The 21,203-nt window shown below is 42.3% G+C and overlaps 1 protein-coding gene and 1 long non-coding RNA gene across 4 annotated transcripts in view; one reads left to right on the top strand and one right to left on the bottom strand.

Annotated features, from left to right (window-relative positions):
* Positions 1 to 5,093: 5,093 nt before the first annotated feature.
* Positions 5,094 to 21,203, bottom strand: part of fbxw4 (F-box and WD repeat domain containing 4) — a 72,998-nt gene continuing 56,888 nt past the window's right edge. For both annotated transcript variants that reach the window (XM_042009670.1, XM_042009671.1), the window contains 2 exons: positions 5,449 to 5,590; positions 5,094 to 5,279 (listed from right to left, as the gene is read on the bottom strand). In XM_042009670.1, the coding sequence (XP_041865604.1) occupies positions 5,145 to 5,279; positions 5,449 to 5,590 (277 nt within the window). In that variant the 3' untranslated portion in view covers positions 5,094 to 5,144. The remainder of the gene's footprint in view (positions 5,280 to 5,448; positions 5,591 to 21,203) is intronic.
* On the top strand, positions 9,584 to 11,138 carry LOC121655202. 2 transcript variants are annotated; one of them, XR_006013091.1, is made up of 3 exons: positions 9,584 to 9,697; positions 10,518 to 10,580; positions 10,917 to 11,138. It is a non-coding gene; the product is annotated as an uncharacterized LOC121655202 (long non-coding RNA). The 2 variants fall into 2 exon arrangements; XR_006013092.1 differs by lacking the exon at positions 10,917 to 11,138 and adding an exon at positions 10,791 to 10,908.

Genomic DNA, 21,203 nt, shown 5'->3' with positions numbered 1-21,203 from the left:
TCGCTGATATGTTTAATAAAAAAGTAGTTATGACCAAAACACCATAAGTGTTGCACAGAAGATTATTATTCTTCTGAGGCACACACACACTCATTTAACGAGGCAACGTGAGCAGGGCCTATATGTAGAACTTAAAACAGAAGACAATGGATTACAGAGCAATGGTGGCATGGAATGCTTACCAGACTTTTTGGTCTTAGAAAATGCCATGGTGAGCTTTAAAAAGAGATAGAAATTACTGCTGTTTACTCAGCAGGAATAATATCGTCTCTTTAGAAGTGAATTTTTGACTTTTATTTTACATTGTTTTGAGCGTGGTGAGATCATGTAATTCCTTAGTTTGCAAAGGAAATGTAGTTATGCCATTGTTGGCTTTCTGTGTTATAGTGGTTTGTTTTGTACTTTGAGCAGGTGTGTTTGTGTGTGATGTTTGTGTGGTTGTGTGCTGTATGTTATGTATTTTAAGTATTGGCTGTATTAATGATTTTGTGGAGACCCCAGGAAACGACAGCAGCTATGGGGATCTAATAAAAAAACAAACACACTGTAAACAGCTGAAATCAAAAATTAAAATGATGCTAATTGTAAATAACATGATTATCTATTATACATAAATGGCCAAAAAGACCGAAACGGACAAGTTATTCATGTCACCCCTCTGACAGCATCTTGAAGCCACGGTTGACTGTAAGCATCGACAGGATGTAATGAAGCAACGCGAAGTGTCAGAGAAAGGAGCAAAATTTTAATTGCTGAACAAATATGAATTGCTGGGTCTCAGGAAGCTAATCCTTCAATAAATATTATAACCACGTTTAATATTTACTACCAGAGGAGATATACTCTATGTATTAAAACATCATTTGTTGGGGGTTTAATTTACTAGATGTAGAAACACATGTCCAATCATGATCAATCTACATTACCTTTCTGAAAGATGTTTTTATTCTTCATCCTCATTTTCCTCCATGTGTGTTGCATCTCAATGCTGCTGTCTGAACCCAATAAAACTCAGGCTTTATTTTATCCACCAACCCACATGCACCAGTTTTAATCAGGATATAAAAGAACCAACTCAAAGCGGTTGATTGGAGCTGATTTCTGGAATAGGAACCTGTTCATGCTCTATTTTTTCTTTTCATTAGTCATAGTAAATAAGGTATTTTGTTTATTTATACAAAAGCAGGTTAACCACTCTTTATTAATCACCGGGAACACAAGGAAATAGTCTTACTGAGACAGACACTGCAGGAGTCAGCTGGAGGACTGGAACCAGGGAGCCAGGAATGGAGAAGGGGAGAGTCCATATGTGCGTAGGTTAAGGTCCGACTGGATCTGGAGTATATAAGGTATATAAGGATATAAGTACATAAGGACTGACGGTTGAAAGGGAGACAGGTGTGGCTGATCTGGAACAAGTGTGAGCAATCAGGGAAGTGACCACTGAGGAAAGGCAGGAAAGGCTTGAGCAGACCAGGTGAGCGAGTGACAAGTAGATCCAGTGGCCTAAGGTGCAGCAATGACTACTTCAATATTGTGTATATACTGTCTTCTTCTATGGTCCTTTTAAGCTCCTACTGAGCAAAGCTGGTACTGCAGTTTTAAAGTTTCACACAGCTGTAAAAACCATGTAAATGGACCCACTGCAAGTACTTATAAATGCTTCATTCTAAGGGAATAAAAACACAAGTTATTTTAGTAAAGTGGTTAGATACCAATAGAAACACAGTTTTGATTATTTTTTTCTCTTACAGACCTTCATCTCATGTTAAGATGACAGCTGTATTGTTGTTTCTCCATCCAATGAAGGAAGTTTTAATTTAAACATTTTAGTTTTTTTAAAGGTCACATTTACCAGATCGCCCATCCATTACACTCGTAAATAAAGGAAGGTTGGCCCTGTCTTCAGGAAATCTACATAAACACAATCATTTAGATGGAAAAGGCTGTTCCTCTGTCAGTCCATCGGCGTTAGATTGCAGTCGTCCTCAGGGCTGGCTCTTTGAACCTTTCAGTTCAGTTTGAGAGGAACAAAAGCAAACAAATCACATTGTCCTGTGAGGAATTTGCTCTTGTTTTCTGTCTTTCATGACCTTCTCTTTAGGCACATTTTTAGCCTCTCCTCATTCAGGTTCCTCCAAGAAAGTCAATGGTTCCTTACATCCTAGTTTGGCAAGTCAGGAGGATACATGCTAATCCCTTTAATCTGACCTTTCTCCCGCGTGCAGCCACAGGAGGAGCGGGAACACAAAGAGTAATCCTGTCAGAGAGACAATAGGATTAAGGGCCCAACCTGTGAGTAACAATCAGGTATCCATTGACTGATCAGCAGAGCAGGAGCCCTCTCTGCAGCCCTGTCTGCTCTCTCTTCAATCTGACTTTATTTGTGTTTGCTGTGGTTGAAGGCTGGGGGAGCTACGCCTGGTGACAGGAGGAGGGATATTTCTTTGACAGGCTGCTGGAGGTCTGACAGGCCTGCTGTCCCCCAAGCTCCAGGGACCAAGGAATGACTGACAGGTGGGGGTAAGAGCCAGAACTGGTGTAATTTGGTGGGAATGTTGGTGTTGGTGTTGGCAGGTGGAGTTCTTATCTTTCAGTTATTTCAGAGGTTGGGACTGTTCATGTGGTGGGATTCACCTGATGGGGCAGATATACACGATTTTAATCACAGCAGCTTACACAGGTTCATAAACACATCAATAATATTTTCAAAAAATGGTCTGAAAATGAACAGAGTTTAGAAAATGAAATTTAACCTGAAGTAAGAATAGTTCTTCCATTTGTATTGGAATAAAACTCCAACCCTACCTAAGCTTTTCAATAATTCCATAATCTTAGTAGAAGAAATTTACATATATTCGTTGCTTTTTACAGTTCACACCTGTCAGTTTTTGTTGTTTCAAACATATACCACTCATATTAAGTTAAGGATATTCAGCTTTTTGCATGATGTCAGAATGAGCCAAAAATCCACTATAAGCTTTACAGGTAAACTAAATTAGACTTTCTCTAAACTTCTGATTGCACATATTTAACTGTTTAATGTTAAAATATTTATTCTATAATCTGATGTTCTCTAACAGGATAATTAACGTCAACCAAAAGAAGAAACTGAACCATGAATGGACCAATAAATGTTCTGGTTCAATGACAGCTTGTATCTAAACCGTCCTCTTCATCATCCTGTTTAGATGTTTAGACAAATTATAAGACCAAGACCACACCTAACGCATGACAACTTATTTTATGTTGTTTACCCACCACTCTGATAGATTTTGTCATGATATAATATCAGAGTATCAGAGAATATTTTTACATTTTATTTTTACATCTGTAAAAGTAACATCACTTGTATATCTCAAACTTTGTTTTAGTGTAAACTGTAATATCAGAAGCATGATGAAAAGTCAGTAACCCAAATTCTATCTGGACAGACAGAAGTTTTCATACAGCAAAGAAGAACACAGAAATAGAAAATGAAGGAACCTGTCAAAGTCCATGCACAAATAGAAACAGCATCATCAATTAACAATAATCTCCATGTGACGCATGAAGAAATATCAGAGCCTTTAAACAACTAAACCTTCAGTTTCACCCTCTGCCCACCAGATGGCCCCTTTGGTACAGGTTTACTTTCAGGAGCAAAACTCCTGCCAAAGATGGGAGTCATAGAAGAGACTGCTTATTAACTAATTCATTTATCTAAATATAATGAACCAGTTTGGAAACCAGACACCAGACTTAACAGGACTTCAGTCCTCTGAAGGAACCAGCTGATGGAAACTATCTGGGGGCTCCAGGTCGCTTCTCTATCACAGCATCCTTCATTGTAATTACACTTCTGAACAGTTTGGAAACTGAGAAAATGAACTGATATATTTTTTCCAGGAGCACGTAGAATCCACAGAAACACCTTGAAGTGACCGTGTGGTTACCCCCCAAATGTTCATTATAAAACAATAAAATTATCACTGGTTGGTTCTTGTGTGTGTTAAATTAATTTATTCATTTCAACTTTCAGACCCCGTGCTATGGGGTAAGGTTTAAGTTTAAGTTATGTCTGTGGTTTAAAAATAACTTTTTTTTTTTTTTTTTAAATTTGAGCCTTATTTTTATGTACAAAAAGTTATTTTATTGTGTGCTTCTAATCCTTTGTTTCAACTGCCCTTGCATGGTCCTGTTTTAATGGTGTAATCTTACCTGCTTTAGGACTACAGATGGAAATGAATCATTTTAGCTTTAAACGTGTTTACATCTTGGTATTTTGCATTGATGTTTGTGAACTGAAATGGTCCGAATAAAAAAAAAAAAAAAAAAAAAAAAAGTTTTAATTAAACCTTTACATAAAAGACTGAACACAGAACCACAGCCTTCAAATCAAATAAAGAATTTGGTGTTTTTTTCCTTATTTCTACATAATTAAACTATTATTTTTTACATAATGGTATGATCCCACCTGCCTTTGGTCACAAGACCATAAACCCATCAAACTTAAGTCCTGCCCTACTTGCATGGATTTTCATCTGTTTGTGTTTACCACAAACAAGCAACCCTTAGAGCCGGCTCCTTTGTAAATGACACATCAGTGTTAGGGAGAAACTAAGGAATAATTTTTGTTCATGGAGGGCTGCTTCTATACAAGATAAGCAAGGGTGGGACACATAGCCACATTCAGGTGGGAGGGGAGGAGTAATTTAGGAGAGAATGGGGTTCGTGGTGTGACATGTACCTGGTGTTAAACATAAAAAGGTTGCACTTTTTAAAGTGTACTGTACCCCGATGTATGCTGCCTACTTTTGGAGGTGCTGTAAACAAAGCACTATGCATAAACTCCAAGTGGCATATAATGATGGATTACACAATCTTATACCATACAGATGTATGCATAGATTAGCAGACTTTACAAACAAGCTCATCTTATCATTGATTGAGCCTGTGGCAAGCTCAGTTAGGTTTTACTGTAGTATGTGGAACCATTGGAGTTTTACCCTTTCCTCTAAAAAAAAGAAAACAGATTCTTTTTTTATGAACCTATATGTGTCTTTAATAAAGTGAAATGAATGAATGGAAAAGAAATGAACACACAATTTTCTGAGAAAATAAATTTTTTTACTAATATCAGAGTTCAGAAAAGTGTGTTTGTGTCATCTGATGATAGCAGGGTTCGGTTTAAAGTCCAGAGAGTGCAGGGCGGTGGCGAGGGCTGCATACAGGTGAGAGCTGCTGAACCTCAGGCAGTAAACAGGGCTGCTCACAGCGTCAGAGCACAGCTGGAAGAACTGCACAGCACAAACAGCACACAATTATTCCAAACTAATCACTGTATTACTTTACTCGTTAATGTTTGTCTAAACACATAGCTAATAGTTAAATAGTTAATCAACAAATCGTCGCTATGTACTCCAGGTATCACAGCTTCTTCCACGTTAATATCAGGATGTAACATACCTGCAGACATTCATGCTGCCGTTTGTCCCAAAGACGTACAACACCGTAATACGAAGAGCCGCTGGCTATCATGTGGTTTCCATCTGTCTGAATGCAGTACAAGGCGCTATCATGGGGCTCCTCCCACTTCATAACACATTCCCTGTTTTTTTTAAAAAAAAAAGAGATATTACTTCCACAGGTATGAAGAGGATAATTTCTGGTTTTATACATGCGATGGGAGTAATCTGAAAACATACAGGAGGTTTAATAATTATATGTTTTATAGAGGTCTGCAGATGGGGTTGCCTCCTGTCGATGGGGCACGGCCACTGGTGAAGCCTGGGTTGGTGGGCGTTGGCCGTTGGCCGGGTGGGCAGACTGTTATGGGATGGGTTGGGTGGGAGTTCTGGGCTCTGGTGACCTGGGGTGGCCCCCTCTCTTGGGGGTGGAGGGGTCAGTTAGTACTAGGGGTTCTGGGCCTGCCCAGGTGTCCTGCCATTGGTGGGTTGGTGCAACCTGGTGTCTGGTTGCTGCCCCGGGACTCAGGGTATGACCAAGGGGCATGAGGGGTGTAGGGGTATGAAGAGGAGGCTGAGTGGGGCTCTGGGGATCATAGGGGAAGATGCTGGGGTTTGTGTGTGTATGTGTCTGCATGTGTGTATATTTGCTAGGATGAGCGGGATGTAGGTGTGTATGTGGGGAGGGATCACATCACAGGGGGTGGTGGGTTGTGGGCCTCCCGGGAAACAGGGTTGCTTACTGCTTACTTCAAAGTGAAGAAGACAAAACAATATATTTAAATAAAGAAAAAAAAATCTGATTATCAAGAGGAGCCTTACACCCATAAAGCTCCCTTTGGCAAAACAAATTTCTTTCGACACAACACAGCAACCAGACCATCATTCTCCTGCCACCGTGCTGGACAGGACAAATAAAAGAAATAAAATTAAAAAAAAAACAAAAAAAACAAACAAACAAACAAAACAACAAACAAACACAAAACCAAAGAAACAAAAAACAAGAAATTTCAGGGCAGTAGCTCAGTGAGTTTCCAGCCTTTCTCAGCATGTTCCAAGCAAACGAAGCTGTTAATTATAGGAAGCATAAATTAGGATAAATGAAGTCAGAGTAAAATAATTTTGTGTGATGGATAGTTTTGTATGTATGTGTATGTGTATGTGTGTGTGTGTGTGTGTGTGTGTGGGGGGGGGGGGGGTTAATGTGGTTTACGGAGGGATGTATTTTGGAGAGAAGTATTTCCTGCCAATAGCCATCAATTCTCCATTAGAGAAACCTCATCAATAAATGATGGAGAGACATCCCAGGAGCGGAAAACACTAGATGGAGGAGGTAAAGCAGACGTATGTGTGTGTGTGTGCGTGTGTGTGTGTTAACATACAACATTTCATACCAAACTTTTAGGACCTTTAAAAGATTCTAATATCTATAATGATGCAACACATTAAAGAAGTTACATGTCTGTATCATATTGTTTCTGCAGGTTGAAAATGATCAACAAAAAGATCATGAAATTACATGCCTACCAAAAAGCAGCTGCTGCAACAGAAAAAATAAAATAAAATAAAATAAAATAAAATATTAGATTAAGTTGCTCCTGTGGGTTCACCACCTACAGGAGGGGCCATAGGGGTCGGGTGCAGTGTGAGCTGGGCAGCGGCTGAAGGCGAGGACCCTGGGATGAGAATCAGCACCTCCAAATCCAAGACCAAGGTCCTCAGCTGGAAAAGTGTGGACTGCACTCTCTGGGTCGGCAATGAGGTCCTGCCCCAAGTGGAGGAGTTTACATATCTCTGGGTCTTGTACACGAGTGAGGGAAGGATGGAGCGGTAGATCGACAGGCGGATCGGTGCGGCGTCTGCAGTGATGCGGACTCTGCATCGGTTTGTCGTGGTGAAAAAGGAGCTGAGCCAAAAGGCAAAGCTCTCAATTTACCGGTCGATCTACGTTCCTACCCTCACCTATGGTCACGAGCTGTGGGTAGTAACCGAAAGAACAAGATCGTGAATACAAGTGGCCAAAATGAGTTTTCTCCGCAGGGTGGCCGGGCTCTCCCTTAGAGATAGGGTGAGAAGCTTGGTGATCCGGAAGGGGCTCAGAGTAGAGCAGCTGCTCCTCCACATCGAGAGGAGCCAGATGAGGTGGCTCGGGCATCTGGTTAGGATGCCTCCTGGACGCCTCCCTGCTGAGGTGTTCCGGGCACGTCCCACTGGAAAGAGGCCTCGGGGAAGACCCAGGACAAGCTGGAAGGACTACATCTCTCGGCTGGCCTGGGAAAGCCTCGGGATCCCTCTGGATGAGCTGATGAATGTGGCCAGGGAGAGGGAAGTCTGGGTTTCCCTGCTTAGGTAGAAGCCTAAGCAGGGCATAAGGGGCAGAAGATGGATGGATGGATGAATGGATGGATGGATGATGGATGGATGATGGAAGGATGGATGGATGGATGGATGATGGATGGATGATGGAAGGATGGATGGATGGATGGATGATGGATGGATAGATGATGGATGGATGGATGGATGAATGGAGCCCATCCCAGCCTCATCCTAGTTAATCCAAGCCTCATCCTAGTTGATCCCAGCCTCATCCGATTTAATCCCAGCCTCATCCTAGTTAATCCAAGCCTCATCCTAGTTGATCCCAGCCTCATCCGATTTAATCCCAGCCTCATCCTAGTTAATCCAAGCCTCATCCTAGTTGATCCCAGCCTCATCCGATTTAATCCCAGCCTCATCCTAGCTAATCCCAGCCTCATCATAGTTAATCCCAGCCTCATCCTAGTTAATCCCAGCCTTATCCTAATTAATCCCAGCCTTATCCTAGCTAATCCCATTCTCATCCGATTTAATCCCAGCCTCATCCTAGTTATCCCAGTCTCATCCGATTTAATCCCAGCCTCATCCTAGTTGATCCCAGCCTCATCCGATTTAATCCCAGCCTCATTCTAGTTGATCCCAGCCTCATCCAATTTAATCCCAGCCTCATCCTAGTTAATCCCAGCCTCACCCTAATTAATCCCAGCCTCATCCTAGTTGATCTCAACCTCATCCTATTTGATCCCAATCTCATCCTAATTACTCCCAGCCTCATCCTAGTTGATCCCAGCTTCATCCTAGTTAATCCCAGCCTCATCCAATTTAATCCCAGTCTCATCCTAGTTAATCCCAGCTTCATCCTAATTAATCCCAGCCTCATCCTAGTGGATCCAAGTCTCATCCTAGTTGATTCCAGCGTCATCCTAGTTGATCCCAGTCTCATCTGATTTAATCCCAGCCTCATCCTAGTTGATCCCAGTCTCATCCGATTTAATCCCAGTCTCATCCTAGTTAATCCCAGCCTCATGCTAGTTGATCCCAGCCTCATCCTAGTTGATCCCAGTCTCATCCGATTTTATCCCACTCTCATCCTAGTTAATCCCAGCCTCATCCAATTTAATCCAAGCCTCATGCTAGTTGATCCCAGCTTCATTCTAGTTGATCCCAGCCTCATCCTAGTTGATCCCTGTCTCATCCTAGTTGATCCCAGTCTCATCCAATTTAATCCCAGCCTCATCCTAGTTGATCCCAGCCTCATCATAGTTAATCCCAGCCTCATCCGATTTAATCCCAGCCTCATCCTAGTTGATCCCAGCTTCATTCTAGTTGATCCCAGCCTCATCCTAGTTGATGCCAGTCTCATCCGATTTAATCCCAGCCTTATCCTAGCTAATCCCATTCTCATCCGATTTAATCCCAGCCTCATCCTAGTTAATCCCACCCTTATCCTAATTAATCCCAGCCTCATTCTAGTTGATCCCAACCTCATCCTAGTTGATCCCAGCCTCATCCTAATTGATCCCAGCCTCATCCGAATAGATCCCAGCGTTATCCTAGTTAATCCCAGCCTCACCCTAATTAATCCCAGCCTCATCCTAGTTGATCCCAGCCTCATCCTATTTGATCCCAATCTCATCCTAATTACTCCCAGCCTCATCCTAGTTGATCCCAGCTTCATTCTAGTTGATCCCAGCCTCATCCTAGTTAATCCCAGCTTCATCCTAATTAATCCCAGCCTCATCCTAGTGGATCCAAGTCTCATCCTAGTTGATTCCAGCGTCATCCTAGTTGATCCCAGTCTCATTTGATTTAATCCCAGCCTTATCCTAGTTGATCCCAGTCTCATCCTAGTTGATCCCAGTCTCATCCTAGTTAATCCCAGCCTCATCCTAGTTGATCCCAGCCTCATCCTAGTTGATCCCAGCCTCATCCTAGTTAATCCCAGCCTTATCCTCGTTGATCCCAGTCTCATCCTAGTTGATCCCAGTCTCATCCTAGTTAATCCCAGCCTCATCCTAGTTGATCCCAGTCTCATCCTAGTTGATCCCAGCCTCATCCTAGTTGATCCCAGCCTCATCCTAGTTAATCCCAGCCTCATGCTAGTTGATCCCAGCTTCATTCTAGTTGATCCCAGCCCCATCCGATTTAATCCCAGTCTCATCCGATTTAATCCCAGCCTCATTGTAGTTGATCCCAGCCTCATCCAATTTAATCTCAGCCTCATCCTAGTTGATCCCAGCCTCATCCTAGTTAATCCCAGCCTCATCCTAGTTAATCCCAGCCTCATCTTAATTAATCCCAGCCTCATTCTAGTTGTCCCCAGCCTCATCCTAGTTGATCCCAGCTTCATTCTAGTTGATCCCAGCCACATCCTGGTTGATCCCAGCCTCATCCTAATTGATCCCAGCCTCATCCGAATAGATCCCAGCCTTATCCTAGTTAATCCCAGCCTCACCCTAATTAATCCCAGCCTCATCCTAGTTGATCCCAGCCTCATCCTATTTGATCCCAATCTCATCCTAATTACTCCCAGCCTCATCCTAGTTGATCCCAGCTTCATTCTAGGTGATCCCAGCCTCATCCTAGTTAATCCCAGCCTCATCCTAGTTAATCCCAGCTTCATCCGAATTAATCCCAGCCTCATCCCAGTGGATCCAAGTCTCATCCTAGTTGATTCCAGTGTCATCCTAGTTGATCCCAGTCTCATTTGATTTAATCCCAGCCTTATCCTAGTTGATCCCAGTCTCATCCTAGTTAATCCCAGCCTCATCCTAGTTGATCCCAGCCTCATCCTAGTTGATCCCAGCCTCATCCTAGGTAATCCCAGCCTTATCCTAGTTGATCCCAGTCTCATCCTAGTTGATCCCAGTCTCATCCGATTTAATCCCAGCCTCATCCTAGTTAATCCCAGCCTTATCCTAGTTGATCCCAGTCTCATCCAATTTAATCCCAGCCTCATCCTAGTTGATCCCAGTCTCATCCAATTTAATCTAAGCCTCATGCTAGTTGATCCCAGCTTCATTCTAGTTGATCCCAGCCTCATCCTAGTTGATCCCAGTCTCATCCGATTTAATCCCAGCCTCATCCTAGTTAATCCCAGCCTCATCCTAGTTGATCCCAGTCTCATCCAATTTAATCCCAGCCTCATCATAGTTAATCCCAGCCTTATCCTAATTAATCCCAGCCTCATTCTAGTTGATCCCAGCATCATTCTAGTTGATCCCAGCCACGTCCTAGTTGATCCCAGCCTCATCCTAGTTGATCCCAGCTTCATCCGAATTAATCCCAGCCTCATCCTAGTTGATCCTAGCCTCATCCAATTTAATCCCAGTCTCATCCTAGTTAATCCCAGCTTCATCCTAATTAATCCCAGCCTCATCCTAGTGGATCCAAGTCTCATCCTAGCTGATTCCAGCGTCATCCTAGTTGATCCCAGAGTCATCCGATTTAATCCCAGCCTTATCCTAGTTGATCCCAGTCTCATCCTAGTTAATCCCAGCCTCATCCTTGTTAATCCCAGTCTCATCCGATTTAATCCCAGCCTCATCCTAGTTAATCCCATTCTCACCCTAATTAATCCCAGCCTCATTCTAGTTGATCCCAGCCTCATCCGATTTAATCCCAGCCCTCATTCTAGTTGATCCCAGCCTCATCCGATTTAATCCCAGCCTCATCCTAGTTGATCCCAGCTTCATTCTAGTTGATCCCAGCCTCATCCTAGTTGATGCCAGTCTCATCCGATTTAATCCCAGCCTTATCCTAGCTAATCCCATTCTCATCCGATTTAATCCCAGCCTCATCCTAGTTAATCCCACCCTTATCCTAATTAATCCCAGCCTCATTCTAGTTGATCCCAACCTCATCCTAGTTGATCCCAGCCTCATCCTAATTGATCCCAGCCTCATCCGAATAGATCCCAGCGTTATCCTAGTTAATCCCAGCCTCACCCTAATTAATCCCAGCCTCATCCTAGTTGATCCCAGCCTCATCCTATTTGATCCCAATCTCATCCTAATTACTCCCAGCCTCATCCTAGTTGATCCCAGCTTCATTCTAGTTGATCCCAGCCTCATCCTAGTTAATCCCAGCTTCATCCTAATTAATCCCAGCCTCATCCTAGTGGATCCAAGTCTCATCCTAGTTGATTCCAGCGTCATCCTAGTTGATCCCAGTCTCATTTGATTTAATCCCAGCCTTATCCTAGTTGATCCCAGTCTCATCCTAGTTGATCCCAGTCTCATCCTAGTTAATCCCAGCCTCATCCTAGTTGATCCCAGCCTCATCCTAGTTGATCCCAGCCTCATCCTAGTTAATCCCAGCCTTATCCTCGTTGATCCCAGTCTCATCCTAGTTGATCCCAGTCTCATCCTAGTTAATCCCAGCCTCATCCTAGTTGATCCCAGTCTCATCCTAGTTGATCCCAGCCTCATCCTAGTTGATCCCAGCCTCATCCTAGTTAATCCCAGCCTCATGCTAGTTGATCCCAGCTTCATTCTAGTTGATCCCAGCCCCATCCGATTTAATCCCAGTCTCATCCGATTTAATCCCAGCCTCATTGTAGTTGATCCCAGCCTCATCCAATTTAATCTCAGCCTCATCCTAGTTGATCCCAGCCTCATCCTAGTTAATCCCAGCCTCATCCTAGTTAATCCCAGCCTCATCTTAATTAATCCCAGCCTCATTCTAGTTGTCCCCAGCCTCATCCTAGTTGATCCCAGCTTCATTCTAGTTGATCCCAGCCACATCCTGGTTGATCCCAGCCTCATCCTAATTGATCCCAGCCTCATCCGAATAGATCCCAGCCTTATCCTAGTTAATCCCAGCCTCACCCTAATTAATCCCAGCCTCATCCTATTTGATCCCAATCTCATCCTAATTACTCCCAGCCTCATCCTAGTTGATCCCAGCTTCATTCTAGGTGATCCCAGCCTCATCCTAGTTAATCCCAGCCTCATCCTAGTTAATCCCAGCTTCATCCGAATTAATCCCAGCCTCATCCCAGTGGATCCAAGTCTCATCCTAGTTGATTCCAGTGTCATCCTAGTTAATCCCAGTCTCATTTGATTTAATCCCAGCCTTATCCTAGTTGATCCCAGTCTCATCCTAGTTAATCCCAGCCTCATCCTAGTTGATCCCAGCCTCATCCTAGTTGATCCCAGCCTCATCCTAGGTAATCCCAGCCTTATCCTAGTTGATCCCAGTCTCATCCTAGTTGATCCCAGTCTCATCCGATTTAATCCCAGCCTCATCCTAGTTAATCCCAGCCTTATCCTAGTTGATCCCAGTCTCATCCAATTTAATCCCAGCCTCATCCTAGTTGATCCCAGTCTCATCCAATTTAATCTAAGCCTCATGCTAGTTGATCCCAGCTTCATTCTAGTTGATCCCAGCCTCATCCTAGTTGATCCCAGTCTCATCCGATTTAATCCCAGCCTCATCCTAGTTAATCCCAGCCTCATCCTAGTTGATCCCAGTCTCATCCAATTTAATCCCAGCCTCATCATAGTTAATCCCAGCCTTATCCTAATTAATCCCAGCCTCATTCTAGTTGATCCCAGCATCATTCTAGTTGATCCCAGCCACGTCCTAGTTGATCCCAGCCTCATCCTAGTTGATCCCAGCTTCATCCGAATTAATCCCAGCCTCATCCTAGTTGATCCTAGCCTCATCCAATTTAATCCCAGTCTCATCCTAGTTAATCCCAGCTTCATCCTAATTAATCCCAGCCTCATCCTAGTGGATCCAAGTCTCATCCTAGCTGATTCCAGCGTCATCCTAGTTGATCCCAGAGTCATCCGATTTAATCCCAGCCTTATCCTAGTTGATCCCAGTCTCATCCTAGTTAATCCCAGCCTCATCCTTGTTAATCCCAGTCTCATCCGATTTAATCCCAGCCTCATCCTAGTTAATCCCAGTCTCATCCGATTTAATCCCAGCCTCATCCTAGTTAATCCCATTCTCACCCTAATTAATCCCAGCCTCATTCTAGTTGATCCCAGCCTCATCCGATTTAATCCCAGCCCTCATTCTAGTTGATCCCAGCCTCATCCGATTTAATCCCAGCCTCATCCTAGTTGATCCCAGCTTCATTCTAGTTGATCCCAGCCTCATCCTAGTTGATCCCAGCCTCATCCTAGTTGATCCCACCTTAATTCTAGTTGATCCCAGCCTCATCCTAGTTGATCCCAGTCTCATCCGATTTAATCCCAGCCTCATCCTAGTTAATCCCAGCCTCATCCGATTTAATCCCAGCCTCATCCTAGTTAATCCCAGCCTCACCCTAATTAATCCCAGCCCTCATTCTAGTTGATCCCAGCCTCATCCGATTTAATCCCAGCCTCATCCTAGTTGATCCCAGTCTCATCCGATTTAATCCCAGCCTCATCCTAGTTATCCCAGTCTCATCCGATTTAATCCCAGCCTCACCCTAATTAATCCTAGCCTCATTCTAGTTGATCCCAGTCTCATCCTAGTTCATCCCAGTCTCATCCTAGTTAATCCCAGCCTCATCCTTGTTAATCCCAGTCTCATCCGATTTAATCTCAGCCTCATCCTAGTTAATCCCAGTCTCATCCGATTTAATCCCAGCCTCTTCCTAGTTAATCCCAGCCTCACCCTAATGAATCCCAGCCTCATTCTAGTTGATCCCAGCCTCATCCGATTTAATCCCAGTCTCATCCTAGTTGATCCCAGTCTCATCCTAGTTAATCCCAGCCTCATCCTAGTTGATCCCAGCTTCATCCTAGTTGATCCCAGTCTCATCCTAGTTAATCCCAGCCTCATCCTAGTTGATCCCAGCTTCATTTTAGTTGATCCCAGCCTCATCCTAGTTGATCCCAGCCTCATCCAATTTAATCCCAGCCTCATCCTAGTTGATCCCAGCTTCATCATAGTTAATTCCAGCCTCATCCTAGTTGATCCCAGCCTTATCCTAATTAATCCCAGCCTCATTCTAGTTGATCCCAGCCTCATCCTAGTTGATCCCAGCTTCATTCTAGTTGATCCCAACCTCATCCTAGGTGATCCCAGTCTCATCCGATTTAATCGAAGCCTCATCCTAGTTAATCCAGGCCTCATTCTAATTAATTCCAGCCTCATCTGATTTAATTCCAGCCTCATCCTAATTAATCCCAGCCTCATCCTAATTGATCCCAGTCTCACCCTAGTTGATCCCAGTCTCATCCGATTTAATCCCAGCCTCACCCCCGTTATTCCCAGCCTCATCCTAGTTGATCCCAGTCTCATCCTAGTTGATCCCAGCCTCATCCTAGTTGATCCCAGTCTCATCCTAGTTGATCCCAGCCTCAACCCAGTTGATCCCAACCTCATCCTAGTTGATCCCAGTGTCATCCTAGTTGATCTCAGTCAACCTCTTTTAAATTTATATATTTGTATTTATAAACCCAAACCTGCATGTTTTCAACCAAACTATCCATAATTTGAGTAATTTATCTTTTAAGTAATGTAATAATTAATGAAAAAGTGGGGGAGCATAAGAAAAACTTGGGCCACATGGAATCAGCCATGCGACAGATTAAGACCCTTATTTAGTCTTCAGAGTGGTTTTCAGGTTTTTAATTACAATTTCATGTCTTGAAAATTATTTTCAGGGAAGGGTTGCCCTGCAGAAAGAAGTTTGCTGGCTTGAATCTTGGTTGGGACCTTCCTCTGAGTTCTCCTGGATCTCTAGCTTCCCTCAGTCTGGAAACATTATGTCAGGTTAACTGGTGGTTCTGAATTAACCTGAGGAGTAATTGTGAGTAGTTGTTGGTTTGTTTGGCTGGGGTGTGTTGACCCTGAGAAGAACCAGAAACCTGTCCACGGTGTACCCTGCCACATGTCTGATGACAGCTGGGAGAGGTTTGAGCCCCTCCTCCCCCTGAACACTATTAAGCAGGCACATAAAATGGATGGGTGGAAATTTGACTGCATGAATTATTGATATATAAAGAGGGGCCGCTGTCTGCCAACCTGCTTCCATCATAAACCTTTTTTAAATCCCCAGAGTGATATGCCAATCAGATCTGATTTGTCTTACTTGACTGATCCACAAGGAACACAGCATGAAACCCTTCAAATCCTCCATGTCCAAAATAATGCTTCCAGCTACAAACATATCGGGAACAATGCCGGCTGACACTGACATGGTCTGTTGCATGCATACAAACATCGTAGAAGGCTGCTTGCTAGTTTCTGGTGCTGGAAATATAAAAATAACAATGATTCTATAAGCATGACAGCTTGTAGTTTGCAGAAATATGTTAAAATAATAGATCACTCACTAACTCAAGACTAATAATTAAGACAGGAAATTGAAGATGAGAATGATATATTTCCAAGGTTTTGAGATATTTAGTCAATATGTGATGTATCAAATGTACAATGTCAAAACACAAAGGAAAACACATGCCTTGTTCCAGTACCTAAAAAATTCAACCATCTGGACTAAATGACCAGTTGCCCTAACATCTCACATCATGAAGGTCCTGCAGAGACTGTTCTGGCTCTCCTCAATAACAAGTCAAGAGCTTTTAGGCAGGACAGCTGCTAGCATTTTGGTACCCTAAGCACAACTGCTTCGGGCTAATTCTGCTTTTGTCCCCTCATAAAAAATGACAATAACAATAATTTCACTTGTCTCATTGATTTAAAAACTAAACATTTATTAAAAATCAAATTTCTGAAAGGTCTTAATCCTCCCAGTTTAGAAGCTACTGGTTATAATGCAGGAAACTGAGACGCTGCATTATCTCCTGTCAGCCTGTACCGGTTCCGTAATGATCCAGCCTCATCCTATGGACATGAGACTGAAAGGTTGTGTGTCAGAGATGATGCTCAGCAGCACTGGAGCACCACAAGGGACTGTACTCTCACCATTTCTCTAAGTCCTGTCATCTGCAGAAATACTCTGATTACTCTTCTGTTGTGGCATTACTCACACCAGCCTCAGTCACTCTTGGTAGTGATGGACAAGAAGCCGAGTACAGAGAACTGGTCAGTCTGTTTGTGTGATGGAGCAGAAACAATCACATCATCTTGAACACAAACAAAGAGATGATTGTTGACTTCAGGAGGAACAAAAGTAAGAAAACACTGTTTACATGCTGGGAGAAGAGGTGGAGGTGGTGGAGGAATACAAGTACCTCAGAGTTCAGCTGGACAGATTAGAGTGGAAATGCAACACAGAGGCATCTAGAAGAAAAGACAGAGCAGACTACTACTGGAGGAAGCTGAGATCCTTCAATGTCTGACCAAGATGTTTCTTATCTTCTATGAGTCTGTGGTGGAAAGTTCAGTTTGCTTTGCAGCATCTGCTGAGACAGAAGAACCAGAACCAGAGACTTCATGCAACTTAAACTGATCAAGAACGGATTGTCCAGAAAAGAATGCTGCACAAGCTGCTGAACATGGACAATTCTTCACATCCTCCCCACCAGATATCCCCAACTCTGGTCCTCTGTCCAGCAGACTCTCAATGCTTCCCTGCTTCCACACACCTGACTCACATAGCAGAATTGTGCCAGCCTTGGAGCCACTGGAGCTGATTGTCCAGAGCAGAATGCTGCACAAGCTGCTGAACACGATGGACAATTCACCACATCCTTTACACCAGTGATTCCCAACCCTGGTCTTCAAGACACATTATCCTGTAGCTCTTAGATGTCTCCCTGCTACAACACACCTGATTCAAATTCATAGCTCATTAACAGACTTGTGCAGAGCTAGTCAGAGAACCATTTCATTTGAATCAGGTGTGTTGCTGCAAGGAGACATAGAAGACCTGGAGGATAGCGTGACTTGACATAATATGATTTAATCTGGCTTGAAACTATTGTGAGAAAACAATATCTCGGGGATCCGGCCACACCAGGAGCCACCATGACCACAGAGGCTGCCACCACAGGGACAGCCCAGGTCTAGACAGGCCAGGAGCCACACCACAGCTATTTGGGCTGCAGTGCAGGGCCCCTAGCCACCCAGACCACAGCCATCCCTATGGCAACAATCCTGCAGACTAAGCAGGCACTGGTCCTAGCGTGGAGGGTCCCCACGAGGAATACACAAGTTAAAAATGTTAAAATTAGAAAATTAAACAAACCTAAAAACCATAAGAACAAATAGGAATGACAAATATGAAAATTTAACTAATGGAGCTCATGAGCTCAAAACAATGTGCCTTAGTCAACAAAGTCATATAAAACATAATTAAGAAAATGACAAAAACAGGTGGCTTTTAAATGAAACATTAAAATAAAAAACAAAACTACAAAATAATAAAAAAGTAACCAAAACAAGGTAAAAAAAAAAAACAATTATTTAAAAGCTACATTAAAAAGGTAGGTCTTGAGTCTCTGCAGCCCTGAGGTTCCCTGGCCGGCCGCTCCATAGTCAAGGGCCGTAGTGGTGGAAAGAGGCCTCTCCGCAGGTTTTAGTCCTGACTTTAGGAACAACTAAAAGGCCGGTACTAGAGGACCTCAGGGTCCGCAAGGGCTCATATTTTAACAGTAAGTCACATAAATAAGAAGGTCCAAGACCATTTAGACATTTATAAACAACTAAGAGAACCTTAAAATCAACCCTGAAAGGCACGAGGAGCTGATGCAGTGATTTTAAAACTGGTGTGACGCATTCCCTGCTCCGGTCCTCTTCAGGACTTGTGCTGCTGCGTTATGAAGTAACAGTAATTCTGAAACACACTTTTTGGAAAGACCAGCGAGCAATGCATTACAGTAATCCAACTCTGGTTAGAATGTTTTTAAGATGCTAAAATCCTGTCTTTGTAACATTTCTAATGTGTGGAATAAAATACAGATCAGATTTGAAATCAACACCCAGATTTCTCACACACTTGAGAAGGATTAAAATGTTGTAATTTTGGTGAAATGATCTCTTTCTTGTCTTCAGGACCAATAATGAAAACTTCAGTTTTGTCCTGGTTAAGTAGTAGGAAATTTCTGCCATCCATGTCTCAGGCTCAAAGAAACCTTAAAATGTTTTTAACAGTGATATGGAATTTGGTCTAAAAGGCAGGTTGTTGGGTTTAGTTGGGAGAAAACTCTACCAAGCATCTTTGCATCAACCAGGCCAAAACGCTCCACTGTTTCCTCCAGTACAAACAATGCTCCTTAAGAGGAGCTATCAATAATCACACCAAGGTTTTTAACATGGGTTTGGCAATGCAAAGTAAGCAGAACGAGAACACTAACTGTACCACTTAGAAGCTCAGGACTTCCAAAAACTATAATATTTTTTTTTCCTTATTTAAGTGGAGAAAGTTTAAATCCATCCAGGCATTTAGATCACACAAGCAACGAAGAAGATTAGTCAGAATTGCCCTGTGGTTTGAGGGGATATGAACATCAGGAAAGCAATTGTAAGCAATATTGTGCTTCTGAAAAACAGACCCCAAAGGCAGCATATACAAGGAAAAAACATAGTGGACCCAAAATGGACCCTTGTGGGACCCCAAAACTGAGAAGGGCTGCAGCTGAGGAAAACTCCTCAAGGTGAACACAGAAAGACCGACCTGACAAATATGACTGGAACCAGTGAAGGACCAGACCAGAGTCCAGGCCAGTGTCCAGACCAGAGTCCAGACCAGAGTCCAGGCCAGAGTCCAGACCAGAGTCCAGACCAGAGTTCAGATGAGAGTCCAGACCAGAGTCCAAACCAGAGTCCAGACCAGAGTTCAGACGAGAGACAGACCAGAGTCCAGACCAGAGTCCAAACCAGAGTCCAGACTAAACATGGAGAAGCAGCATTTAGCTATTATGCTGCCAGTGGAGATTAAACTTTCACCAAACGTAGACATTTTTAAATCCAGTTTAAATGTTTCTTTTCTCATGTCTAAACATGAAATCTACACGGTAACTTTAACTTATTTATGATTTTATTGTGATTTTTGCAATTTGTTGCTGCCTTTTACTACTTTTTAATGTGTCTTTGAGATGCTTTTAATGTTTTATGTTTTGAACTGTCTTGTACATGAACTGTGCTAAACAAATACACTTGCCTTACCTATAAAGTTAAAAACATACAAAATTGATTCAAAATTATTAAATTGTATAATTATAAATTATTTTATAAATAAAAACTCAACAAATTTAAAAATTAAAAATTAAGTTATTTAATAAAATTGTATATACTGTATATTTATAAATATATATCTAATATATATAAAATGTAAAATAAATTAAACAAAATAAAATCTGCAAATAAATTATGTATAATTGAGGCAAAATATTAACATTTTAGATTGTTCATCATGTTTTCTAAAAGGATCAAGTACGTGTACTTTTTTGTACTAAATTATAGTTTAGAAGTTTGTATTATTTCTAGGTTATTATGCTGTTATTGTACTGGCCTGGCCCACTGGTGACCAGACTGAGCTAAATGTGGAACCTGAACCATAGACAGTTACTTTGTATGAACATTATGTTGCACACTTATAAATTACTTCTTAAAAGAAATTATTATTTTTCTTCTCCCAGCATTTTTTTCTTTTGTTCAGCATGTCAGTAAGTAAGTAAGTAAGTAAGTAAATAAATAAATAAATAAATAAAAAGATAAATAAATAAATAAATAAAAAGATAAGATAAGATAAGATTACTCATGTTAAACTGAGAGCCTAACAGTGGTTTTGTCTGTGATGTTGTGAAGGTAGATTTATTTCTACTTTACTCAGGCCAAAATAATAAATCCTTCCTATGAAATCCTTATGTCTTTGTCTAGTCTGTTTTTAGGTAAAATTTTATTTATTTATTTATTAGAGTTATTTGACAGGGACATTGCATTTGTACATAGTCACAAAATATTGTAGCTGATGCCATGCAGAGTTTTTAGCCAAAGCTAGTTCTCAACTCTTGTCCCTGGTTGGGCCTTTCTACACTACATTACAATACATTAAAATACATTAAAATACACGTATGTCTTACAAAACCTATATAAAACTAACCTAAACACACAATACAAAATCTATAATTTATTTACACACACATACAGTACTATTTACAAGTGACACAGTTTTGGTTTGTTTTTAGCCAAAATTTAAGCCTAGCGGTGAAAGTTTTAAACTCAGATATTGTCTTAAGTTCAGTTGGTAATTATTCCACAGCTTTGCACTTTTGTAAGAAAAGGCAGACCGACCAAACGAAGTTCTGCAGTGTGGGAGCTTCCAGTTCTGGTTGGTGGGAGCTTCCAGTTCTGGTTGGTGGAAGTTTCCAGTTCTGGTTTGTGGAAGTTTCCAGTTCTGGTTGGTGGGAGCTTCCCGTTCTGGTTGGTGGAAGTTTCCAGTTCTGGTTTGTGGAAGTTTCCAGTTCTGGTTGGTGGGAGCTTCCCGTTCTGGTTGGTGGAAGTTTCCAGTTCTGGTTGGTGGAAGTTTCCAGTTCTGGTTGGTGGGAGCTTCCAGTTCTGGTTGGTGGAAGCTTCCAGTTCTGGTTG

Source organism: Melanotaenia boesemani, chromosome 16 (genome assembly GCF_017639745.1).
Source record: "Melanotaenia boesemani isolate fMelBoe1 chromosome 16, fMelBoe1.pri, whole genome shotgun sequence".
In the NCBI taxonomy this organism is placed as follows: Eukaryota; Metazoa; Chordata; class Actinopteri; order Atheriniformes; family Melanotaeniidae; genus Melanotaenia; species Melanotaenia boesemani.
The sequence above is the reverse complement of the archived record's forward strand: the minus strand, read 5'-3'. Positions and strand labels throughout refer to the sequence as shown.